At 37.9% G+C, this 27,693-nt stretch overlaps 1 protein-coding gene across 3 annotated transcripts in view; it reads left to right on the top strand.

Annotated features, from left to right (window-relative positions):
• Positions 1-27,693, top strand: part of MAP3K20 (mitogen-activated protein kinase kinase kinase 20) — a 191,095-nt gene that overhangs the window by 2,208 nt on the left and 161,194 nt on the right. For 2 of the 3 annotated variants that reach the window (XM_010377577.2, XM_010377580.2), the window contains exon 2: positions 13,939-14,131. In XM_010377577.2, coding sequence (XP_010375879.1) covers positions 13,973-14,131 — 159 coding nt within the window. In that variant the 5' untranslated portion in view covers positions 13,939-13,972. Of the gene's footprint in view, positions 1-13,624; positions 13,767-13,938; positions 14,132-27,693 lie in introns of those variants that run through there. The other variant, XM_010377578.2, reaches the window with a different exon arrangement.

Genomic DNA, 27,693 nt, shown 5'->3' with positions numbered 1-27,693 from the left:
TTATGTTAGTATTTCGCAATTTAATTCCTATAACTTTTTGAGATTATTTGGAGAGTTTTTTAACTGCAAAATATTGTTGTTTAAATAAAAACATTTAGTGATAATAATTCCAGAGTAAATGACCATGATGCAATTGCAAGGACTTTCTTTCTTGTCTAAAAAAGCAGATAAATGATTGATCTGTTTTTCTTATTCTTTTAGGGAATATATAAAGACACAGTAAAGAGAGGGAGAGAGAGAAAAATATCCAAATATTAAACACGCGGACTTGGATCTAAAAATGGATGGTCAAAGATCTTGGGAACTAAGGGGCCTTCTTGCCAAATAAGGAAACTTGGCACGTTGCACTGTGTATTTTAACTTAGCACAAGAGTGAGTGTTATTGGCAATATATTGGCTCAGAGCCTATCTGGAAGGAGCAGTGAAACTGACTTCGATAGGGCTACAAAATTATAAATAGGAGGTATGAGGAGTGTGGAGTGAATAATCGAATCATCAGAGAAAACACTGAAGAAATTACAATGATGTTTCATGAAAAGAAGTCAGATGTAAGGTGAAGCTATTGGGGGGGAGTGAAAGAGCAAAATGGACAGTTTATTTTAGAAATTGGTAGATTCAGAAGAGATGAATCAATGGTTTTGTTTGTTTGTTTGTTTGTTTGTTTGTTTTCTTAAACTGCAAAAAGGTGTTGTAGGGATATAGTACTTCTTGGAATAAGATAGCCCTATATCTGTATCCTGAGATGTTGGAAATAAAAATGAAGTTAGATCACTTGTTTTCGATTTTATTCTACCCAGGACAGATTGACAGGGTGAGTGTCTTGTCTATCTAAATGTAATAGGAACAGTTAAGGCACCTTTTGGTCTTAACTGCAAGCAAGATTTAGGCTAGTCTTTTGGCAGCTATTAACTTTGCCTCAGTAGACACAAATAAGCAGAGTTCCAGCGGTGACCAGAAAATTGTACCTGGTAAGGGAAGAGGACTGTGAATGCTAGAGCTTAGCTTGATTTGACGGATACATGGGTGCTTTTATGTCAGACCCTCCTACGAAAAGCTGAAGCATCGATTACACCCTAATAACTGTTAAGTAATCCCAGCACAGTAGAATCTGTGAGAACAAAGCAGCCACACATTTGACACCTTAACCCTAGTGTCTTCAATTGTAATAGGAAATTAAAGCCTCAAATTGAACTTTAGATGGATGGTAAGCAATCCAGTAATTACTGTAATAAGAAAATAGTTAGTTTAAATAGGGAAAACAAAAGGCAAATTAGAAGGAGGAGGCAGAATGTTATTAACAAAAAGTCACGATATGGTAGAAAACAATGATAGGACTTTGGAGTCAGGCCTGAATTTGACACAAGTGGTGTCACCTGTAAGGTAGTTGGCTTGAGCTACTTTCATTCCCTTGATCCTCAGTTTTCTCACTCATATAAGTTAGGGACAGTAGTACCTGCTTCTAAGGATAAGTATCGTCATGTGTCCATTAATACGTTCTGAGAGAACTGCATTGTTAGGTGATGTTGTAGTTGTGTAAACACTGCAGAGTACACTTACACAAACCTAGATACTATAGCCTACTACACACCTAGGCTGTGTGAGATAGCCTATTGCTGGTAGGCTACAGACCTATGCAGCATGCTACTGTACTAAATAGGCAATTGTAACACAATAATAAGTATTTCTATCGAAAAATAGAAAAGTCACAGTAAAAATACAGTATAAAATATATGGTATCAAAGATAAAAAGTGGTACACCTGTATAGGGCACTTACCATGAATGGAGTTTGCAGGACTGGAAGTTGTTCTGGGCAAGTCAGTGAGTGAGTGGTGAGTGAATGTGAAGGCCCAGGACATCACTGTCTACATCACTACTGTAGACTTTATAAACACTATACACTTAGGCTCTACTAGATTTATTTAAACATTTTTCTTCAATAATAAATTAACCTTAGCTTGCTGTAACTTTTTTGCTTTATAAACTTTAAACTTTTTTTAAAACTTTTTGAATCTTTTGAAATAACACTTAGCTTAAAACACAAACACATTGTACAGCTATACAAAAATTCTTTATATCCTTAGTCTGTCAGATTTTTTTCCTATTTTTAAATTTGAAAAATTGTTTTGCTCCTTAAACTTTGTTAAAAACTGAGAAACACACACATCAGCCTAGCCCCACACAGGGTTAGGATCATCAATATCACTGCTTTCTACCTCCACATCTTGTCTCACTGGAAGGTCTTCAGGGGCAGTAATATATATGGAACTGCCATCTCCTATGATAACAATGCCTTCTTCTGGACACCTCCTGAAGGACCTGCCTCACTTAACTTTTTTTTTTTTTTTAGGTTTAAAAGTACACTCTAAAATGAGGATTAAAAAGTATAGTAAATACATACATGAGTAACACTCATTTATTATCCTTATCAAGCATTGTGCACTGTGCATAATTGTATGTACCATACCTTTATACAGCTGGCAGCATAATAAGTTTGTTTACACCAGTGTCACCACAAACACATGAGTAATGCATTGTGCTATGATGTTAGGAAACTGTGCCATCACTCAGCAATAGGAATTTTTCAGCTTTATTATAATCTTATGGGATCACTGTTATATATGCAGTCCATTGTTGACTGAAACATAGTTATGTGGTGCATGACTTTATGAGAAAGCACATAGAAATGCTCGTGACAGTGCATGAAAATTCAGCCACTGTATCAGTGTGATAAAGAAGGATGTTTTACCACATCTTTCAAGTTATACACAGAGCTGCTTGCCCACTCTCCTAGTCTGTTTTCTGCTGCCAGAGCAGTCTATCGCAGCCTGGGTAATTTACAAGGAACAAGGGTAATTTATTTGGCTTATGGTTCTGGAGCCTGGAAAGTCCAGGAACATGGCTCTGGCATCTGGCGAGAATCACCCATTGTGGAAGGGTGGAAGGCGAAAGCAAGCCATGAAAGACAAAGAGAAAAAGTGAACTCCTGAGATAATGAACCTACTCCCAGGCTAACAGCGAGAGTCCATTTATGACCTAATCACCTCTTAAAGGTTCTGCTTCCTAGTACTGTTACATTAGCAACGAAGTAATTAAATTTCAACATGAATTTTGGTGGGAGCATTCCCACCATAACACTCAGCTTTTCCAGCTAAGGCTTGCCTTTGGTATCCTGTCCTGTTCCCAAGTCATGCTTATGTAGTGGGTAGGTAGGTTTTGATAACTACTCTCCTGCTTAGGGTTTCTAAAGTGTGCTTTAGAACCACTTGGAACCATTCTTATAGCTGATTTTGAGCAAGGCCCAACACCCTTCTTTCTGGATTCATCTCTGGGCTTCCATTTAAGAAAACCAAAAAGAAAAGGAAAGAACTGCTGTCTGCACATCAAGTAGTAAATCTTTACTTATTAAACTTTTCTACCAAAGTACTCTGTTGTGGGGAAAAATGAATGTTTTCCTTCAAGAATTTGTCCATATAGCCACAGATAACCCAATGCAAGCAAGTACTTGCTTTAAAATTTTGTATTTAATCTTAAAAAATTTATGTGGATTTTGCATTCTCTTCTGTCGTTCTCTGTTTTACTTAAATTGAACAAATTGATACAAACAGATACATATTTATTCCTCCAGATCTTTTTTTCTTTAGAAACAGAGTCTTGCTATGTTGTCCAGGCTGGCCTTGAGCTCCTATGCTCTAGCAATCCTCCCACCTGAACTTTCCCAGTAGCTGGGGTTAAGGGTATGTGACACCTTGCCTGGCTTATTCCCCATAGTGTTAAAGTGAAATTGATGCTGTAGGACAGCTGTTTATTCATATCACCTTCTGCACAATACTGTGTAATACCATATATGGGAATAAGCACACAAGGAACTTGGGATTGGTCCTAATAAAGAGTCCTGCACCATTAAGCTGTGCAGCCCAATACTGCATGGGGTGGTGCAATTCCATTTTGCTGATACAATAATAGGGGTAGATCATCATCCAAAGAGTTTTGATGTTAGGTGGTTATGCTCTGGCTTTCAAGACAAAGAGACCTCTTTGCTTTGGGAATGCGGGAGAAGGAAGAGGAAAGTTTTAGGATAGAAACCTGGAATGTGGCTCTTAGCTTCCCATCCAGTTTGGGAGGAGAAATTGAAGAAGATGACCAAATCATTTCCATTATTTCCATCACTGATGTGGTTCACTGTGCTTCTCCATGATGTTTGGTGTTGGGTTCATAACTGCCTCCCTCAGAAAAGGAAGGAGACCGTCTGTACTTTATAGTAGATTAGTCAGCAACTCACAGGGTTGGAGTGGGTCTTAAAGTGGATTCATTCTGCTTTCCTAGCTGATGCGAGTCTCCCACTCCCACTCCACACCCCACGTCCCATTGAACTCTTTTGGTGGTGGGTCACTCGCTACCAAAGAGGGTGGCAGATTTTCTTGTTGGCCAACTCTAAACCAGGAATCCTTTTTTTTTTTTTTTTGGAGACAGGGTCTCACTTTGTGCAGTGGCACAATCATAGCTTATGCAACCTTGAACTCCTGGGCCCAAACTATCCTCCTGCCTCAGTCTCTCGAGTAGCAGGGACTACAGGCATGAACCACCGCACCTGGCTAATTTTTATTTACTTAACTTTTTGTAGAGATGGAATCTCACTATGCTGCCCAAGTTGGTCTTAAATGCCTGACCTCAAGCGATACTCCCACTTTGGCCTCCCAAGGAACAAGGAATTCTTTCTGTAACTTTCATCCCCAGATAGCCTGGCCTCTTGATCATCAAAACATAATATAAGGTCTTAGTCTTCCCTAGTTTTACCATCCCCATTCCTTTCACCCTCTGTCTTACATTGGGGTTACCATGTTTTAACCCTTGCATCACCCTTCTCAGGGAGTATTCATTCCAGGCACTCAGTCCAAAGTTGTACCTGTCTGTCAGCAGCCAGGATGGTCTGATATACTTTCTATTTGACAGAAAACGGTTTGGGATACAAACAAGAGCTGAGTAGCAGCAATAACTAGGGTGGGAGCAGGATAAGTGGTAGGTGGCGAGCTGAAGTGAGCCTTGTGTACTCATGGGCTATGGCTTTCTCCCCATCCCCAGTCCTAACACCTGTGAATTCCTCTTCTAGCCAAGCCCTAGAAATCCCCGCTCTCCGTGCACCCTCACTTTATACAACTCTGGCCCCGTTCTCTTCCTCATGCCACAAGAAGCTCCCAGTTACTCAACACAACAAGCCCACGCAGCGGCCCATGCCGTGGCCGTAGGTTGTATCCAATTCATGTTTCCTAGTTTGGGCTTCTGTTTGAGCACAGACATGTTTCCACGCAGCATTTCTGTGGCATAAGTGCTCCAACCAACTACATTCCTGTGTCTCCCATCTTTTACTTCTGGTAAGAATATTTTTGGTAAGGAAGTGTGTTGTGGAAGTTGATTTTTATTAATTGACATATTAAATTACTTTATTTCAATAAGAATGTTTAGCTTAGTTTTATTCTTACCATTGCTCTAACTAGAGAGTTACATTATGGTAAAGATAGAGGAGGGGGAAAACATGAAACAATGGCTATTCTGTTTTTTAGATTCTTATTTAAAGTTGAGTTCTCTCAGATATCCATACCTAAAGTCCTATTTACTTAACCCAACCTACTCTGTATAAAATACACTATTTTTTGAACTAGAAATTCCATTTGACCCAGCCATCCCATTACTGGGTATATACCCAAAGGATTATAAATCATGCTGCTATAAAGACACATGCACACATATGTTTATTGCTGCACTGTTCACAATAGCAAAGACTTTAAATCAACCCAAATGTCCATCAATGATAGACTGGATTAAGAAAATGTGGCACATACACACCATGGAATACTAGGCAGCCATAAAAAAGGATGAGTTCATGTCCTTTGTAGGGACATGGATGAAGCTAGAAACCATCATTCTGAGCAAACTATCATGAGGACAGAAAACCAAACACCACATGTTCTCACTCATAGGTGGGAATTGAATAATGAGAAGACTTGGACACAGGATGGGGAACATCACACACTGGGGTCTGTCATGGGATGGTGGGAGGGGGAAGGAATAGCATTAGGAGATATACCTAATGTAAATGACAAGTTAATGGGTGCAGCACACCAGCATGGCACATGTATACATATGTAACAAGCCTGCACGTTGTGCATATGTAACCCTAGAACTTAAAGTATAATTTTTTTTTTTTTAAAAAAAGATAAACTATTTTTCTAGGAGCAGTCTTGGAGGAAGAAGGGAAATGTCTATGGTAGACACAGTACTGGTTGGTTCTATTCATATAGCTAGTCTTCAACTTTTCTTTTTTTATTTTTCTTTTTTTTTTTTTTGAGACAGAGTCTCACGGTCACCCAGGCTGGAGTCATAGCTCACTGCAGCCTCAACCCCCTGGGCTCAAGTGATCCTCCTGTCTCAGCCTTCCAGAGTGCTGGGATTACAAGTGTGAGCCACTGTACCCAGTCAGCTTTTATCTTTTTCAGTTATTAAAAAAAAATAGTAGAACAGCAGTCCTGTTGAGGAATAGAATCTTTGAATCTTTGACCTTGGTGTTATGGATAAATACACTGAACCAGAGCTTTCCTCAGTTTTTTGAAGATAAAACTCATAGGGGAACAAAAATTGCAGAACAGTGATTCCAAGTGGTGTTCTTTTAATACACATGATGATAAAGCACATTTTATTAATTTATTCACTGATCTATGTTAAAGAGGCTGGAATAATACTAGCATAAATATCAAGGCAGCAAGTTTGGCAAAATAATTTGCTGAATATTGAAAGCTCTTTTCAAAGAGTATCTTTTTTGTCATATCCAGGTCATGATAAAACAAGTTAAGTTTTTCTTCCAATATTGTATAAAAAGTAAACTGGCAACCTTACTTTTTGAAGAAGGGGGAAGGGAAGTATGAATTAGGGACAGGAAAAAGAGGAAGGATCTAAATTCAGAAATATAGGCCCATATAAAACCACAAGATAGAAACATCCAGAGAAAGTTCAAAGACCTTTTTTCTAGTAAAGTTAATCCTTTCATAAAGTAGATTTTTATTTTTATTTTTACTTTTAGAAATGAGATCTCCCTGTGTTGCCCGGCTGGGCTCAAGTAATCCTCCAGCCTCGGCCTCCCAAAATGCTGGAATTGCAGGTGTGAGCCACTGTGCCCGGCCAAAGTAGATTTAATTTTTTTTAAAAATCGTCACTTGCAGGTATTAGATAAGCAGGTTATAGTTTTCCTGGGTTAGATGTCCATTGACTATGCAGCCGATAAGGTCTGAAAGAAGACAGTGGTCACCGGGGAAGGAGGGGATGCTCCAGCACCCTACCAAAGTGAGTGCTATCATTGAATAAATAGATCTTAGCAATGCTAATATCCAAAAAGTGCAAAAAAGAAAATATTGTGTTTTAGCAATTTAAATATTCACATTATGAAAAAAGTTTAAAATAAATTATAATTACTTAACTAATAAGATCTTTCAGAAATGACCAAAAACAAAGACGGCAGTTAAACAGAGGAGTGAGAAAGAATTAGAACATATGCAGAGAGGAAAAGGATTTTGGGATCAATAGCACATTTGTTTATTAATAGTTGCTTTGCAAAACTAAGAGCCATAATATAAAACAATTCTGAAGATGGGGAGAGGAAAGCTATTGAGGAGAGAATACCTGACCATAAAAGCTGAAAGAATAGATGGCTAAATATGACATCAAGGGTTATTAAAATAATGAGAAAACCATAATTTCCATTAATTGCATGTATACCATATGCTGGGCACTGTGCTCATGTGTGCACTTTCACAGCACTGGTATTATTGCCAGTGAGAAGAGTGAGGTCAGAGAGGCATGGTGCCTTGCCCAAGTAGCTAATAACAGATCTGCTGGTAGATCTCTCTAGTAGGGGTCTTTCCCCTGAATCATGCTACTTCCCTGTTGAAATATCTCTTATTTGGAAGTGAGATGTATCAATGAAGTCAAATACTGTGCAAACTTGCTAACTTTGGGGCTGTCAGTTTTGTGACGTTGAATGGAAAAGATCTGAAATGTTTTATTTATGCATCTGGAAAAGCCACAGTCTGAGAAAAAGTGATTTGTTAAAGTTACCTTACTGAGAGGTGGAGGGAGAGTTCAAACTCATGTCAATCTAATTCTAAAACCTTGCTTTTTGATGTTAGAACTATAGTAGGGTCATTTTTGTTTTTAACTGGGTAAAAGAACAGTGAAAAGATAAATGACTTATTTGAAGTCAACATGGATCTAAGAAATCAAGAAGCAAAACAGATCTGTGAATAGAGAAACTTAAGTCTACTTTTTTGGACTAGAAGATTGAAAACTTTAAAAAGTAAAATAACTCTTTAAGATTTCCTATTTTCATATGGTTCTACTTTTGATAATTAGCTGATGCTGCTATATATGTTTTCAGCCATTTAATAGTTAAATTTTTTTGAAATTTAAGGAAAATTTTAAATTAAAAATTTTTTTGACATTCTACTCAAATAGTGAAATGATTGGATTCAACCACCAAATGATTGATTTTCAACATTTACAGAGTTGTGATGCCTTATTTTACTTTGATTGTTGTGATATTTCTGCTCTAACCCTTCAGTGTTGTGTGGTAGATACTTAACATTTAAAACAGCTTTGAAAGTTTATAAAACAACAGTTAGAATACTACAAAATTGCCTTTTTTGTAAAAGCAATTCTGCTTTTTTTTTTTTTTTTTTTTTTTTTTTTGGAGACAGAGCCTTGCTCTGTTGTCCAGGCTGGAGTGCAGTGGCGCGATCTTAGCTCACTGTAACCTCTGCCTCCCAGGTTCAAGTGATTCTCCTGCCTCAGTCTCCTGAGTAGCTGGGATTACAGGCACATACCACCATGCCTGGCTAATTTTTGCATTTTTAGTAGAGACAGGGTTTCACCATGTTGGCCAGGCTGGTCTCGAACTCCTGACCTCAAGTGATCCACCTCTCTTGGCCTCCCGAAGTGCTGGGATTACAGGCGTGAGCCACTGTGCCCGGCGAAAACAATTATTTTAATACAGTGAGATGAAAATGTTGGATTTGACTTGATATACCTTGTAAATAAATTTATATAGATGAGTTTTTATTAAATTCTGGTATATTCATTCAGTGCAGAATACATTTGAAAAATTAGAACATAATTTTATCAAGTAGCAGTCTTCGCCAACATGCTCTAAGTATAAATAACTAGCCACTCAGATTTTTCATTCTTCTGGTCATAAATTGATCCCCTTGGAAAAATGATTCTTAAAGGAGAGAAAACTCAAGGGGAAAAATAAGTATATATGGTCTAACTTTCATGTATATGGGAGTGGAAATCTCAACCAAGTTTTTCAGCTACATCCATGATGCTTTGCCAAGCTCACTGGAGTTAAACCTGTACTCATACACCCTAGATTACTAGTTTCTTTGGTATTCAGTTGGAACTTAATTTTTTATGGTTTCAATAAAACATTCAAGTAATTGGATAGTTCCATTCACAAATAGCCAGTTCCCACATGGCACGGTGTATCACAGAGTAGCAGTGATTCTGTGAAGAATGTGGCTAGTTGCCTCCTGTGAAGTGGTGACATCCTGGAGAAGTGTGCTTCTCAGAGGTCAGCCTTTTTCTGGCACCCTTAGGTCAGTGTCAGTTGTGACTGATCCTACCTCAGTTCATCCATATTCCCTGGGCTTGTTCCGCAGTGTAAGGCTTAGATGGATTCATATTGATCTTATCCTGCTTCAGACCTCTACCTTTGTTTTGGAAAGAATTTCTCTCCTCCTCCTTCTTCCCTGACCCTGGGATTCAGAGGGACCCAGTACTGGAGGTCCCAAATACACTCCTCTCAGTCTTCCAAGAAGCCTAGGCAGCATTTCCAAATCAGGATTTGCTTCAGAACCCTCTGGGGTACTTGTAAAAATTACACACCTTACGTCTTACATGACTTGGTTGAAATCTTTCCAGCTACAAAAGGTGTAATGGAATAACCAGAAACTATTTACTCACTTATTCAACAAATGCGTTTTTAATGGAGAAGCTGCATAACTATGTACCTGGCTGTGTAGTAGGTGTTAGAGTCCAGATGTAAACAGAACTGAGTTTTGACTTTAGGGAATTTATAGTCTGGTGGGAATTAAGTGGGAAAGATCAATAGGTGAAGAAAGGTGCTGTGGCACAGAAGAGGGAGCATTTAACTGTGCTAGGGAAACTCAGGTGATCAGGGATAGAAGTTCACTGGGCAGAGAAGAGTGTTTGAAGCAGAGACACTAGTCTGTGTAGAAGTGTGGAGATGTGAGAGGTCAGTGTATATTGGGAAATGCAGGCAGTTCCTTGTGTGTATGGGAAATGAGATGACATCAAGTCAAAGTGGCTATAAGTGGTAAATGAATAACACAAGAAACTTTCCTGGAATTAGAACACTTGAGTTACAGATTGAAAGAGTTCACTGAGTGTCCTACCAGTGAATGAAAAAGACTCATTCCTAAACGTATCCTATTAAAATTCAGGATTCCTGGGATCAATAGAGGATCCTAAAAGCTTTCAGAGAGGAAAAAATAATATAAAAATGGTTAATAATCAGTAACATCCGACTGCTCAGTAGCCACATTAGAAACTAGGAGAAAATGAAGTAATACTTTCAAAATTATATGGAAAATTGTTTCCTACCTAGAATTGTATGCCCAACCAGGCTACCAGTCAAGACATTTTAAGATATACAGATTCTCACAAAATTCTATTCTGTGTGATCTATTCAGGTAGCTAATGGGAGATATGTGTTGTCAAAACAAGGGAACAAAACAAGAAAGGGAAGACAGGAAATCCAAAGACAAAGTTCTCACAGACGAAAAAAGGTGAAGGAAATTCTTAGGATGGTAGCCAACAGGAGTCCCAGTCCAAGTCAGGCCTAGAGAGCAACCATTCCAGCCAGACTGAATCAGGATGAAGGGTCAAGAAGGAGTGTCTCTAAAAAAAAAAAAAAAAAATAGAACCAAAGAGTAAAAAAAAAAGAGAGAAATTACTTGTCTTAATTTTACTGAGAGAAGTTTTGCAGCTTCTGGGAGAGATTAATGAGGTGGATGTGTTAGGAGTGTGAAAAGCTAAGCAAACAATAAAAAAGCAAAAACAGGGCAACTAATAATTCTAAGAGAATCAAAAAGTTATACAAGAAAGGAAATGTAATTATTGAATCCTCCATGGCATTGCTGGGAATAATGTTTACTTTGTTGGATTACTGTAAATACTGACTATTAACTTAACCAAATGTTACAGTATGGTTGGAAGCTGGGAGGTTTGGTCAAGTGTGCCATGTTTGTATGCATGGAGGTAGAGGGTGATATATGAGAACTAAATTCTTGTCTTCCACAGGAGAGGTTAATAGATAATATCTAAAATGGAAAATCAAGAAATAGTAATATAAGCACATTCTTTAGAAATACAGAGTTCAGTGCCAGAAGAAAATGCTAAAGGAGTTGAAATTAGTTGTGTCTAGAGAGTGGGAATTGGGTATGGGGAATGGGGAAGCAAGAAGCTTCTATTTTTTATGATAAGTTTTGTAGTTCAATTTCATTGTAATGCTTTTATAAAAATAATTAACGAAAATGTAAACCTAGTGTCTGTAATGCTGAGGGAACCTTGCAAATGGTGTTTGACATTTGGTTGAACAAACTTTTTAGCTTGCATACTGTATATACCTACCCTTGGCAACATCCCCAAATTTTATCCAAATTTTGTTCTTTTCCATGTTTAACTAAATAGGAATTACAAAATGTTGGTAATGTGAACTATTGATTCACATATGTTTATAGACTATATTTGGATACTATGATCTTTCCCTCACTCATATTTTTATGTGGAGTGTATCTTCTAAACTTTAGAGGATGAACAAATAACCCTTCCTCTTTCTCACCTTCTCCCCAAAGTAGAGTAGCGTTTGACTTCGTGTGAGAAATGAGCATTCTTCAGTGACCTGATTTTCCTGAAATGGGATGGCTAGCCAGCTGCGTGCTAAGATCTTTGAGCTGCCTGTGCACTTTACTCAGCAGAGTCTCAGGCTATTTATGGAGAAATGTTGCCAGTTTATATGGATACAAACCAACCCCTTCTACCTTTTTATTAAAAAAAAAAAAAAACTCAACAGAAGACTGGAAAGAGTAGTAAAATGCCCAGATACTTGTCACCTAGATGGGCCAGTTCTTAACATTTTGGCACACTTGCTTTCTCTCTCCCTCCCTCTATTCCCATGTACTTTTTTGGGTGTGTGTGTCGGGGAACAGGGATGAGGACTGAACCATTTTAAAGTAAATTATACACATCATACTTTAAAATGTCTACATGCATTTCCCAAGCAATACATCCAAGGACATCCATCTATAAAACAAAAATACCATTATTTACCATGGATGAATTAATATAGTCTAATGTATAGTTAATATTTAGATTTCCCTAATATCCTAGTAATATTTTCTATAGTTTTTTTAATCCAGAATCCAGTGATCATAAATTATATTTAGTCATTGTGTTTCTTTTTTTTTTTTTTTTTTTTTGAGATGGAGTTTTGCTCTTTGCCTAGGCTGGAGTGCAGTGGCACTATCTCAGCTCACTGCAACCTCCACCTCCTGGGTTCAGGCAATTCTTGTGTCTCAGCCTCCCAAGTAGCTGGAATTACAGGTGCCTGCTACCACACCCGGCTAAGAGACAGGGATTTGCCATGTTGGCCAGGCTGGTCTCGAACTCCTGACCTCAAGTGATCCACCTGCCTCGGCCTCCCAAAGTACTGGGATTACAGACATGAGCCACCACACCCAGCCTAGTCATTGTGTTTCTTTAAGTTTTCCTTTTGCTAGAAGTTTCTCTGCAAAAAAAAAAAAAAAAAAAAAACAGAAAACAAAAAAAAAACCTTTCATGACGTTCACAATTATGAGAAGCTAGACCAGATGTTTTGTAGAATGTCCTAGAAATATAAATTTGTCTTTTTGCTCCCTCATAAGGTTCTGGTGTTTGCTTTTTGCAAGACTATGTGCACCAACTTTTTTATCCACCATTTTAAAAGTTTTTATGTAGGTTCAAAATTTTAGCCCAATTTTAGTTCAGCTTTTGTGTTTGTAAGTCTCACTAATCTATGGTTTGGCATAGGGTGTTAAGAATGGCCACTTACCTGGAGAATAGTAAAACTCTTTAGACCATAGGAAAGATCACTAGAATAATCTCTGGGAGGGGGTAATACGTTTCTCTGGAAACAAGCATAATATTTTTTAACGTCCTTGGCAGTATTCTTTGGATGACTTAATATATTGTAATCAAGGGCAAATTTTTCTACTCTTTAAGTTTTGTTACAATATAGAGTCCAGGGAGCCACTTCTGGCAAACACTTGACCAGCTTTTCTGTTATCCCTAAGTTGAAAGTTTGTTTTTGGAGTCTAAACATCGATTGTGTGTTCGGTTTGCAGCCCTTTGGCTGTCCGTGTACCAGGATGCTCAGCGGCTTAGGCTGTGTATATTTTGTGTGAAGTGAGCGCAGCGTGGAGAGGTGGCATGCCTCAGATGCCAGGGGAGCTATGCAAGCTTGCTGTGGAAAGCATGCTTCCCGCCTGTCAGGGCTTCCTGATAGGAGACCTGGTGACACAGTAGCCTTTCGGCAGAGCTCCTTGGGATGGGTAGGAAGTGCTGCTGCAGGTTTTGTCAGGGGGAAATCTGAGCCATTTCTCTGTGGACAGCTGTGATTCAAAGTCTGGGCAGGTTGTTGTTGAATTTTGCGTGGGCTGCCAGGGTGAGTGTTTTCATTTCGATTTGTTTATAATCTTGCTTTTCTTCTTCCTAAGTCACCATGACTTTCTGGAAGTTTCACAGGACTCGTTCGTGATATATTATCTAAAGTAGGATTCAGAGGATTTAGCCTAATATATTTGTAATTCAGCTTTTCTTTTTCTTTCTTTCTGCAGATTTTGTGGAAGTATAATACTTTGTCATTATGAGATGTCGTCTCTCGGTGCCTCCTTTGTGCAAATTAAATTTGATGACTTGCAGTTTTTTGAAAACTGCGGTGGAGGAAGTTTCGGGAGTGTTTATCGAGCCAAATGGATATCACAGGACAAGGAGGTGGCTGTAAAGAAGCTCCTCAAAATAGAGAAAGAGGTAAGGTCTTTTCCAGCTGACAGAAACAGTCACGATACCACTTATGTAAACTTTTTCAACCTCGAGTTAGAGGGTCACAGAGTTGCAAGGGACCTAGCAAGGCCTTTGGGGCTGATCCACGAGGCCGTTCCCAATTTCCATTCTGGGAGCCCCATAAATAGAAATTATTGCAGCGTGTGCTTTAGGGTTGAGTTCTACTAGGGGTCAGCTGAAGTAAGAGGATTTCTTTCCAGGGCATGAAAGACCGAATGTTCTCTGAGCTCTCCTGGAGGCAGAGGTGAGATTTCAGACCTTCCCAGGGTTCAAACGTTTCTCTTCCCTAGGGCAGCCAAGAGGGGTCGGTAAAGAGTAATGTGTAAAGTTTTTATACCCTTTCCATTTTCTCTGCTTGAACTTCTGGTCATCAGCAATTGTCTTTTAAAAGATAAAAGGCACATTTTTTTAACTGAAATATGCAGTACCTGTTTCTTGGATTTCACCTCTACTTAAGGCTAACAGTGATGGGCTTTGTATTATATAGAAGTAATAGGTGCCAGACAGAGAGCTGCCCTCCTAGTAAAATCAGAAAAGGGTCTTGGCTTTCGGAGCCTGGGATTTATGCTGGTCCTAGATGAGTTCAGAGCTCTTAGAACTTTCATCCTTATCAGGACTGAGATATAACATGGTTGTCACATTCAGTTTGGTACCATGAGAATAAAACTAATTGCAGAGCTGACCTGCAGGGACTCAGTAGCATTGATAACTTCAGTAGTGACCCTCTGGAGCTGGTTTTGGTCATTTCTATTTATGTCCTGTTTTGGCTAATTATTGTTCAATATCTTTTTAAAGTGAACTTTCCCATAAATATCCTTTAATCTCCTTGAATGATTTCATTTTTTTCATTAACTGCTGCCAGTGAACCATAGCAATTGATTAGAGAAGGAAACCCAAATGGTAGCACTTTGTGGGTTTCCTCCCAGCAGTGCTATGTAATTGTGTGATCACCAGCTGTGTTTCCAATTGTTGAAGTCAGGTTAGAAGGACTGAGATATCTCTACCTTGGTGTATCTATAGGTTTTTGGAAGGTATTAAGAAATGAGGGCTTTTAAAGCCCATCCATACACAAAACAGAAGGGTACTGGGTATAAGAAAGTCACTTTCCCTTGCCCCCATTTCTCAATCAACAAAAATTTTTTATAGTAGCCAAGTACTAAATCCATGTCTTACCTTGGACTGAATCTAGCCCTTTTAGCTGATCAATTCATTAAGTCCTTTATAGGAAGCATTATTGTCCCTGTTTTATAGATTGGGAAATAGAGCTTTATAGATTGCGTTTTATAGATCGTGAAATGTATTAAGCTGCCCCAGGAGGGGCAAATGAAATCCAGGAGGCTAGAACCCCTGTTCTTTAGTTTTTAACTTTGAAACCTCTAATTGACCAGGTACGAAGAGAAAACTAAACCTGCTCCATCTATTTGTAGTCAGTTATTTATATATATGCTAATATTTTAAGCTTTAGATTATACAACTTTAGTAAAAGGAACATGTTCTTATATGATTGTTCGGTGTTAGAAAGATTTTATGAGACATGAAACAGATTTTGATAGGAAAATATTAGTTGTAACCCATTTACTCCACTCCCCCCTACCCAAGTATACCTACATAATACCTTTTCTTCTATTCTTGGGAGAGCCAGGAAAATGACATAGCAAAGTACAGGAGTGAAAGCAGGAATTGGACACTGCCAAATTCTGCTTTTGTGCAGGTATTTAACATGAATGTAGATAATTCAGAAATCGAGTTGATTCCAGTAAACTGTAAGAGCATAACTCATAAACTTTTAAGTAGGAAAAACAAAACCTCCACTTTTGCTTTGGGGCTTACTCAGTGATTATGAGTGATAAAGAGACACAGTAAATTATGGCAAAGGATCCCCATTTGTACTAAAACAACATGAGTTTAAGACGTAAAAAGTTATGGCAAGGAGTTGACAGTTACTAACAAGGAAATATACATTTCTTATGTAAATAATTGTTATGCTTTATGAAATGTGTGTTGGCTTCTGGCTAGGTGTTTTCTAAGTGATAAGATAAAGGTAATAAGCCCTGGATTTTTTCCAAATTTATAGATCCAGTTCCATGTCACTTGGTTGTTTTTTGCCAATGAGTTTTAGAGGCAATGGAACACTTAATAAAATGTTTGCTGCTCATTTCATGTGACTCTTTAAGAATTACTTAATATTAGACTAAATATATGTTCTATAAACTTAGCAAAATGTGGAGAAAATATATACCAAATTCTAACTTCGTTTATGTGAGTGGAGAAAGGAAGACTATTTACTTTCACTTTATTTGCAGACCTCTAGTGTGGTGAGTATGTACTGCTTTTCTCTGTTTTAGTGGTTATAATATTACTTTATTTAAAAACAAAAAAGAAAGACTGTATTTACTTAAAATCTCTGTGGCTCTTTAAAACTTTATTTAAAAAAATTTTTAAACATAGAGAACAATTAAAAGAATACTACCATGAACTCTAGTACATTATATTCTTCCCCTAGACTCACCATTTAGTAACGTTTTACATTTGCTTTTTCTCTATGTGTTATTGATTTATATATATTCATATATATTGTATGATTTTTGCTGAACCATGAGAGTACATTACAGATGCCATGTACCTTTATCCCTAAATACTTCAGCATCTCCCAAAACACAACCACAGTACAATTAACAAATTCAAAAAATTTAACAATGATAACAGTAATGTTATTCGTTATACAGTCTATATTCACATTTGCCAACTTTTGCAATGCGAGCTTTTGATGACAATTTTTCCAACCCAGGATCCAATCCAGGATCATATATTGCATGTCATCAACATGTCTGTTTAGCCTGGCTGAATCCGGAACCGTTTCTCTGCCTTTCTCTGTCTTTTAAGATGTAGACATTTTGGAAGAGTATAGGACAATTGTTTTGTAGAATGTCTCTCATTTGGGGGGGTGATTTCCTCCTCCAGCCCCCAGCCTAGTCAGAGTTCATGTAGTTTTGGGAGAAAAACTACATAGGTCATGTGTCCTTGGTGTGTCTTAATGGGTGTCTTGTGATGTTGGTTAGTCTCATTATTGGTGTTGTTAGTTTTGAATCCTTAGTTAAGAGGGGTTTACCCAATTTCTCCACAGTAAAAGAAAATACCTATTTTTCCTTTGTAATTAATAATTAAGCTATTGGTAGATACTTTGAAGCTAAGTAAACATCTTTCCTCAGCAAACATTTACTAATGTTTTTAGCATCCATTGATGATTTTTATTTGGCTCAAATAGTATTATGATGGTTTACTGTGCAGAAAGTAAAAAGTTCTAGCATAAGTGAGTTTGCCCTTCTTTTTTCCTTTCTTCCTTTATTTATCCATCCATTCATGTAGTTATTGTTTGATTGTGTACTTAAAGACTTTTTGGAATTCAGAATGTTATAATCCATTAGTGTTATTCATTTTCATGCTTAACTTATCCCAAATTTTGCAAATAAGAGCTCTTTCCAGCTGACTCTTGTGTCCTTTTGATATGTCACCAACATTTTTTGATGATTTTCTTACTTCAGGCACAAAAAGATGTACTAGGCTCATTTAGTTCCTGTCTCATTCCTGGAGTCAGCCATGTTTTCAAGAAGCCCTGAGTCAGTAGACCTGATTTTGGAGTATATTATTTAGGAGCCAAGATTTGGGTATTAGGATTGTTTACTTTAGACTTTTTAAAAAAGAACATTGTCTTTTTGGCAGAAATTATAGAGAAATTTTATTTATGAAAGCATTTAATTTGAAATGTAAACTCATGGCTCTGGTTAGCTAGCATCTGTGATACACTGCTATTAGGAATGTAAATTGGTAAACCTTTCTGGAGAAGAGTTTAGCAAAATGTATCAAGAACCTTAAAATGTTTACTTCTTTGGGCCAGGAGTCTTACTCTGGGACTTTATCCTAAGGAAATAATCAGAGATGTGCAGAAAGATGGATATAGTTATAGGATTCTTCTCAGATGTATAACAAGGAAGAATTGGAAGTTACAAACTATGTTGCAGCTATGTAATTGATTTCTCTTCCATTTGGAAGAACATTTAGAAAGCAAGGAAAATGCTCATTATATAGTGCTAAGTGGTCAAAGGAAGTTACAAAAACATTATATACAATATGATCCCAGGTGTAGGTTTTATGTCTGTATGGTGCTTTTATTTTTCCTATACTGTACCTTCTTTTTCATATTTTCCTATGATGATTTTACATTTCTTTTCCCCGCAGCATTTTATCGTGAAAAATTTCAAACATAAAGGTGAAAAGGTTTTGTAAATATTTGCATACCTACCATCTAGTGCCTATCATTAATATAAATACTTGCTTTATAAGATGTGTATGCAGTTGTCTAACCTTCCATTTATTAATTCATTTTTGATATATTTCAAATAAGTTGCAGGCATCAGTGTGCTTCTCCTTAAACACTTCATTGTGTATATTTTTACTAGAGTTCAATATGTGTTTGCAGTTTTGTTTTCTTCTGGGGTAAAATTTACCTCAAGTTTTGAGAAATGTAAATACCACATGACCTACTTATTTACTTTTATAATCAGAAAAATTCAATTTAAAGACGTATAACTGTGACAATCTATATCACTTTCTTTCTTTCTTTTTTTTTTTTTTTTTTTTGACACGGAGTCTTGCTCTGTTGCCCAGGCTGGAGTACAGTGGTGCCATCTCTGCTCACTGCAGCCTTTGCCTCCCGGGTTCAAGCGATTCTCCTGCCTCAGCCTCCCGAGTAGCTGGGACTACAGGCACTTGCCACCATGCCTGGGTAATTTCTTGTAGTTTTAGTAGAAACGGGATTTCACCGTGTTAGCCCCGATGGTCTCGATCTCCTGACCTCGTGATCCGCCCACCTCAGCCTCCCAAAGTGCTGGGATTGCAGGCGTGAGCCACCACGCCTGGTCAATCTAGTGAATTGAATTTTGTAAACCTCCTTAGCATATCACACAACACTAATTTTCCACTCTCAATATGTGGCTGTAAAGTGTTTAATGTTTACTTTCATATCACTTTTCCATAGCAGTGCAAGACCTCAGTTTAGCTTGTTTACATTATTTGCAGATTTACTTATAGTGTACTATTTATTTCTGTTTTAAAAAGTGTTTGCAGTAGGAGAAAATCATATGACCTTCAGCATATACATCAAAGGTAAGAAAGGAAGCCACTATTGTATCTTTTTGATGAATTCCAGATGAGCTGGGATCAAATTGAACTGCTTAGGCAGAAATTTGAGGGATGAGTAGAAGTGGCACAGAAAGACATTGTGACCGCAATGTCCTATTTACATCTACTGCCCAGAGGAGAACACTCCCAACATGACAGAGTTCATCAGCTTGAATGTTAACTTTTGAAAACAATTAATTGGCCTGGCGCAGTGGCTCGTGCCTATAATACCAACAATTTGGGAGGCCGAGGCGGGCGGATCACGAGGTCAAGAGATCGAAACCCCGTCTCTACTGAAAATACAAAAATTAGCCAGGCGTGGTGGTGGGTGCCTGTAGTCCCAGCTACTCGGGAGGCTGAGGCAGGAGAATTGCTTAAACCTAGGAAGCGGAGGTTGTAGTGAGCTGAGATGGCGCTGGTGCACTCCAGCCTGGGTGACAGAGCGAGACTCCATCTCAAAAACAAAACAAAAACAAAACATAATTAATCACAGCAACTTAATTTTGCTCTTGTGGTATATTTGATAATACATTGAACAAGATATGTCTATACATAGTATTTTTTTTCTGTCTGGAAAAGATGGGAACCTGACAGCCTTTATGTTAACTTGCAATCTGTTGATACTCAATTGATATTAGGAAACCATATTTAAGTATGAGATATGAAAGAAACACAATTCCTTTTTATTTTCTCAAAAGAATCGAAAGGAAATAGAATCCTTAAGAGGTAATATACAAGGCCTTTTCTTCATCTGTCTTGGCTTTTGTAAGACACCATTACCCTTATTTTAAAAGTAAAAGCATCCTACCAAATTTCACTGCTTTAGAAATGTTGGAAGCCAGATAAATTCAAGTTTCAAAAGTATTCCACATTATAAATATTTATAGATAAGGAGAGAAGATCAGTGTGTCAAACTGGTTATAATAACAGGAACTATCAATAATTTTTATATAAAGGGGAAAATATCTGTTTGAAATAGGAAATGTAATGTTGAAATTGACAGAGAACCAAGAGCAAAAAATAAAAAGCTTTTATTATACTCAGTTAATATGGTATTGTTTAGTGATTTATGGAAGGCTAGTTCAATGTTATCATTTTATTAGCTCATGGGAGGGAGATGCTTCTTTTCTATGCAGTTCTATTGCTTTTTATTAATAAATTCTTTATATTTGTTTTAATTGTAAGTGCTATTTTAAATATTTCCCCCTGCCCCAAACACAATAACAAGAATAATGCCACATTTACTTTCCTTGTAAATCCTCTCAATATTTAAGTGTATTGATGGGACCAATACAAATAACAATTAAGTATCTTAGATATTTGACAACTGCTATTGAGTTCTGGCGTAGTTTCTGTAATAACTTGTCCAAAGTGGTGCTCAAGAGTGGCCACTGGTATTTTTAAGCATGGAGAGAGCTTTCTTAACTATACCAGAGCTAACGTTTTAAGTTGGTACAAGTTGAGCATCCCTAATCTGAAAATCTGAAATTCAAAAGGCTCCAAAATCTCAAACTTTTTGAGAGTGGATGTGACACCACAAGTGGAAAATTTCACACCTGACCTCACGTGACAGGTCGCAGTCAAAACTTTGTTTCATGCCCAGCATTATTTAAAGTATTGTATAAAATTACCTCCAGGTATCAGACATAGATGAAACATAAATGATTTCATGTTTAGCCTTGGGTCCCATCCCCAAGATATCTCATTGTATATATGCAAATATTCCAAAATCTGATAAAATCCAAATACTTCTGGTCCCAGGCATTTTGGGAAAGAGATACTCAACCTGTACTTTCAAATGTACCCATTTATGGCTGAAGAATATTTGTTATAGCATCTCCACATGCCTAGTCTCTTCCCCTTCACTCAGAAGTCCCTTTGTGAGTTATTAAAATAAATAATCTCATATAAAATTTTTCTCTCCACAGTTAGAATTTACTCATTCTGGATTTTATCCTTTTAGGTCAGTGGTTCTCAAAATGTGGTCCCTGGACCAGCAGCATTAAGCATCACCTGGGAATTTGTTAGAAATACAAATTCTTGGGCCTTACATCACTGCCAAATGAGTCAGAAACTGGGAGGTAGCACTCAGCAATCTGTGTTTTAACCAGCTTTCTGGTTGTTTCTGATGTCCACTAGAGTTTGAGAACCACTACTTATATTGTACCTAGTCGATCATATGCTAAATATAGACAGTATAACTTCAGTTTGGAATTTTGGGTACCTTGTCAAAAGGTGGCGGAGAGGTTTTTGCTCTTAGAGGCCTTTAGGCTCTTAACTTCACCCATGTAGATGACCACCTATGCACATAATGAACCAAAGGCTGACTTAGGAATGGCAAATGTACATGAAACCTCAGGCAAATACTTTCAAATTCCAGCCCCTTCTCACACTGGTGCTAATCTGACTTTCCAGCCTTTTCTTCCTTCCCTCCCTCCCTCCTTCCTTCCTTCCTTCTGTGGTTTTTTTGTTTGTTTGTTTGTTTTTGTTTTTTGTGTTTTTTGTTTTTTTTGAGACAGGGTCTCCCTCTGTCCCCCAGGCTGGAGTATAGTGAGCTCACTCTAGCCTCGAACGCCTGGGCTCAAGCCATCCTCCCGGCTCAGTCTCCCAAGTGGCTGAGATTGCAGGTGCAAGCCCTCTCACTCAGCTATTTTATTTTGTCTTTGTTTATTTTCTGACACAGTCTCTCCACTCCTGTCCAACTGTTCTTCTGTATTACTTTTTAAATTTCTGTAGCCTTGTTCACATTCTTTCCTTCACTTATAATACCTTTGTCTTCCCTGTCTGGGCAGATCCTACCCATTCTTCAGCTATAATTATTTCCTTCTCTATGAAGCATTCTCAGTCATACAAGCATATTTTCTCTTTCTCTTCTGAATTTATACCATGTAATACCCATAGCACTAATTTGACCGATGGTTAAAACTGCCTGTGACTCTGCATTCCAGTGAGAAATTGTCACTGAATTTTTCATGTGAACATGCTATGTCTTCTCATCTGAAAAGCAGGGCTAATGATAGTACCCACATCATAGACTTGTCGAGAGGACTGAGTGAGATCATGCATGTGAAATGTATGTAGAAGAGTGCTTGACTCATAGGAAGACTTGGATAACTGTTAACTATCACTCACATCTTCACAACTGTACCCCACAGTCAGAACAGCAGCTAGATGTCATCTTTTGTGAAAATGTTAATTAGTTGATATCTAGGCCTCATGCTGAGAAGGGATCAGATGCCACAAATACAGTTAGCAGCAAAGACAACCTGACAAGGCTCAGTGTGAATACCACGGGCAAGTGCATGTGTGGTACGTTTGATGTCCTGTCGTGAGCTCTCTGAGGGCAGGACTGTCTTTGTAGCTGATGCTGTCACCAAACAGGTCACGATCACTCTACCGCGTACGGCTACCGCTGTGAGCCTGAATTTGGTGAAGGGCTTTATACCTTGCCTTCTTCTTCACAGTCACTTTATAAGATTATGATCTGCATTCGATGGAAACTAAGGCTCAGGGAAATTAAGCAGCCTGCCTAATATAAACAGCATCGTTCACGTAGGTCTTCCTTGCCAGCCGCACAACACCTGCCATTGTGCTTTGCTCCTAGTGAACATTGAAGTATCTGTTCCTTGTTACCTGGTATTGTGTGTCACAGTGGACATCCCTCTCATTCTTGTTCATCTAGGAAAGGTATCTCATATTGACATGCCTATATTTTCTTCATTTACTCTGCTTTGAGCTGTGAAGAGGGTAGAACTGGTATGTCTTTACCGTGTCACTGGAAGTACAGTAACATACTTGCATTCACCTACATAGTAACAAACTCTTAGGTATTGCCCTTGCTTTAGGGTTCCTGATGTCTGGTTTTTATAAATGCCCTTGCTTTTGTGCCTTTTAGACAGGCATGCCATTTCTGCTTAAGGAATTTTAAACATGTCACTGTGCAGTGCTTTAACATTGCGCTATGTATATAAATCATCATTTTGAATTAGAGAGTAAGCAATTTAAAATAATGGATCGTTTTATTTGATAATTAACATAGTCATCATCCAGAAGTGTATATTGAACAGCCATCCATCACTCTGCTCTTTTCTACCAGACATTTCTGTTACTGGGAGCTTGTAATCTAAGACACTCCAAGGTGAACTGCTATAAAGGCAGTAGAGGAAATTGGACACATGTTGAGGAAATAAATGTATTAAATGAGTAACATGTTTTACTGATATGTCTGGAGATAACTCAAACCTTAGGAGAGAGGTCAGTGAGGAAGAGCCACCAGAAAGGCTTCTCCTGGGACCAAGAGGAGTTTAGAAAATTACCTGAGTTATAAATAATGTTCTTACCATGTTATGTGAAATGTAGTTACATTAAGAAAACACCACTGATTTTTTTTTAGATAATTAGTGTGACCATAAATATGTTTTATTTGCAAGCCAAAGCCCCTAATCCTTCTCATTTTTGCTTCTTAGTCTTTTCAAATTTAAAAAATCCTTTCAAAGCTTTGTTAGATTACATATTTACCTGTATGTGGAGGTTATTTTCGGTTTGCCTTATGAGAAACATTGCAACTGTTATTTCACCTTTTCATTAAAGTCTTATTGATCTTAGCATATTGAGCAATAAACATTTCAGTTAGTTAATATTTGTTCTATAGCCATGCTCAAAATATTATGCTGAAGTAAAACCAATTAATGTATTTCAGTAAAAATGTTATAGCCTGAGTAGCTGATGTTATACAAAGCTCAGTTCTTGCTGTTAGAAGAAAAATAGTATATAGCATGAATTCAATTCCTGAGAAACTCAAAGCCTAATGTAGAGAATTGAGAAATTGAAAAATTGGAGGAGAGAAAAAGCAGCCCGTAAGTATTTCAGATAGTTTCAAAATTGGTATGACTGGCTCTTAGTCTTCAAAAATAGAATTATCTCACTTGAATATTTTAAAAGTACCTAGAATTTTCTTCTCTGTTCTGTAGTGGAGACAGGAAGTCACTGACATGAAATTACCCAAAAATAGAGGCCATGTTATCAGTTTTTTTTCCACTGATGCTTGACTCGTACTCCCGGTTAGGACATCCAGTTTCTGTTTGAACACTGCCGTTGATGACATATGAGATACAGGCTGCTCTAGTTTGGAACAGTTTCTTAGAAAGTCCTTTATAATGTAACTTCCAGCCGTTGATCCTGGTCCCTGCCTCCGGGGCTGTATACAACAAATCTTACGTTCTTCCATGTATCACCTTCTAGAGGATGGCATCTGTACCTTATTGATCTTTGCACTTTCTGGACTCTACACAGTACCTGGTCCACAATAAGCAATCAATAATGGATAGGATGGATATAAGTGAACAGAATAATAAACATAATGATCACATCTCAACTTTCTCTTCTTTGTAAGATTTACAGAAAGGTTTCACTACTGCTGAATCTTCAGAAAAGAATAAAGCTTGCCATTCCTAGCCTACTTTATAGCCTTTTCTTCTCCGTGTTTGGCTGATTTTTTGAGTTCTTAATAAATTACTTTGTCTTTGAATGAAGGGTTCTGTTCTATAGCAGCTAGAAAGGATATTTTCCTGGCCATGGTTCTTATCTGGTTTGTTTTTGAACATATTTCCCAAAAGGAATCCAAGATGCTTTTTCTTAGCCCTGCTAATATCAGATGTTCACTGATTCATGACCTGAGAAAAATTAAGGTGTCCTAAATGAAATGAGACTGCCAGAATTTTAATGACTTGAAAATATTACTCTTATCCCTGATACTGTTCTTCAGGAAAATAATGCTTGGCAGAATTCGTTGCATTAGAGAAGCAGCACTGGTAAGTATGAAAATGTTTGTTAAAGAGGGAAGAGACTGTATGGCAACCCTGCTTTCCAGAGATTGTATTCAGCAAGTAATATACAAAATGAGCTGATCTCACGACATTTTAAAAACATGCTGAGCAGTGCTTCCTTTAGTGGGAAACTGAATTGCTTCCATTATTGGAACATAGAATCTACCTTAAGAAACATATACTCATAGGCGGGCAGATCACCTGAGGTCAGGAGTTCGAGACCAGCCTGGCCAACATGATGAAATCCCATCTCTACTAAAAATACAAAAATTAGCTGGTGCCTGTAATCCCAGACACTCGGGAGGCTGAGGGAGGAGAATCGCTTGAACCCGGGAATTAGAGGTTGCAGTGAGCCGAGATCGCACCGTTGCAATCTAGCCTGGGCAGCAAGAGCAAAACTCCATCTCAAAAAAAGAAAAGGAAAGAAAAAGAAATATATACTCATTTTTATTTCAATCACTTGGTGGGTATTTTAAAATATAATGCAAAGTTTAGTGAGCATCCGCTGCTGAACAAATCTTTAAAGTTGTGAAAGTGAGGGACTTTTTCTCCCTAAGACCTCAGGATGTCTTCTTAACTACGCAGTAAAGCCTAGGCCTCTAAGTGTGGCTTGCATTCTTCCATGGGAAAAACCTTCTGTGCAAAGAAGCCTGGGGTTTGTAGTAAGGCCAGGACACCTCTCTCAGACCAGTGAGGCTCTGTGGGAAATCCTGATTCTGGATATACTGACCTTAAGTGTTGACCAGACCAAGAGCAAATTTTAAGAAGAGATCAAATTAATTACTATTAAATGGACTTGGGAGTATAGAGTGTTAAAAAGTTATACTCTGGACTTGTTTTAGAAAGGATTTAAGTTTATTAGCAGGTAAAATAAGCATGTTTTGAAGTTCCAGGAAGGCCCTCTGTATCTCCAAAATTGCTCTCACCTAAATGTAAGGTGAGGAAATAGAAGAAAATTAATGTTTCTTTAGTTCCTGTTATTTATAGCTACTATTCTAAGCACTTTACATAGATTCTCTATTCAAGCCTACTGCTGACACCTCAAATCTTATCTTGTAACTTTATTCTTTAAGGCTGTTTCCCAATAAAACTGCAGATACCACTGAAAGAGGTAACTCTACATGTGGATAATACCTTGAAGTACAAAACCAGATTTGTTTCCTGAGCACATATTTTTCTAGGTGGGGAGGTGCATACTTGACCCTAGGAAACTGTGACCTGAACAGATTCTGAGGTAACTTTCTTTTCTGTAATTCAGCCATCCAACAAATATTGAGTATTTATTACTCGCTAGGTACTACTCTAGATACTGGAACTACATTGGTAAATAAAAGATACAAGGATTCATGTTTTTTAGAGTTTACCTTGAAATGTGGGGAATAAGAAAATAAATGGTATGTCAACACATAAGAAAATATAAGACCTATACCTGCCAGGGCTAGGGGCTGAATTTAGTGATTCATTTCCAAAGATTCAAGTATAGAACAGGAATAGTTAGTAACTTTACAGTAGGCTAACCTGACAGACGCCTCCTTAACCAAGTGATGAGGGCTAACACCACTAGTGATTAGTCAGGTTGATAATGCATATCCCACATATGATATGGTGAGAAAAGCATTTTACCCTGGAGGTTTTCTTCCCCTAAACTCATAACCCCAGTCTAGTCATGAGGAAAATATCAGGCAAACCAAAGCTGATGGACAGTCTACAAACTACCTGGCCCCAGTGCTTCTCAAGTCTTTGAGGTTTTGGGAAACAAGGAAAGGCTGAGAAACTGTCATAGACTATGAGAGATAAGGAGATGTGGTATCCCAAATTGGATTCTAGAACAGAAAAAAAAGATGTTGGTGGAAAAAATAGTGAAATGTCAATAAAGCCTGGAGTTGAGTTCATAGTCATGTATCAGTGTTGGCTTCTTAGCTTTGATAAATATACCCTGGTGATGCAGCATGTTAACATGAGAGGAAACAAGGCAAGAGGAACTATCTGTACCATCTTTGCAACCTTTCTGTGAACCTAGAATTATTCCAGAATTAAAAGTTTATTTTAATTAATATAAGGGGAAAATAGGGCAGAGTAAGGGAGATCCGGAGTGCCAGAGGGGCTAGGGTTCAAATTTCAATGAGTTGGTCAGGGTAGGCCTCACTGAGAAGGTGACATTGACTAAAAACTTGAAGGAATTAAGGGAGGGAACCATGCATGTGGGATAAAACATTCCAGAGACAGGCCCATGGCAGGTGGGAGCTTGCGTGATGTGTTGGAGAAATAGTAAGGGGACCATCATAGCTGGAGTGGAGTGCGTGAGGGAGGAGAAACAGGAGGTTAGGCCAGAGAGGCAACGAGGCCAAATGGTCTTGGACCACGTAGGCAATTATAAGAGCTTCTGACCTAAATTGGAAGGAAATGGTGAGCAGTTGAATGCTTTTGAGTAATGATATGAAATGGTTTGATTTACATTTTCACATGGCCACTCTGGAAACTCTGTTGAAAGACATTACATGGGACAGAGACAGGGGACCAGTTATG

The sequence above is a fragment of the Rhinopithecus roxellana genome, chromosome 14 (genome assembly GCF_007565055.1).
Source record: "Rhinopithecus roxellana isolate Shanxi Qingling chromosome 14, ASM756505v1, whole genome shotgun sequence".
In the NCBI taxonomy this organism is placed as follows: domain Eukaryota; kingdom Metazoa; phylum Chordata; class Mammalia; order Primates; family Cercopithecidae; genus Rhinopithecus; species Rhinopithecus roxellana.
This window is presented reverse-complemented; position numbering and strand designations above follow the sequence as displayed.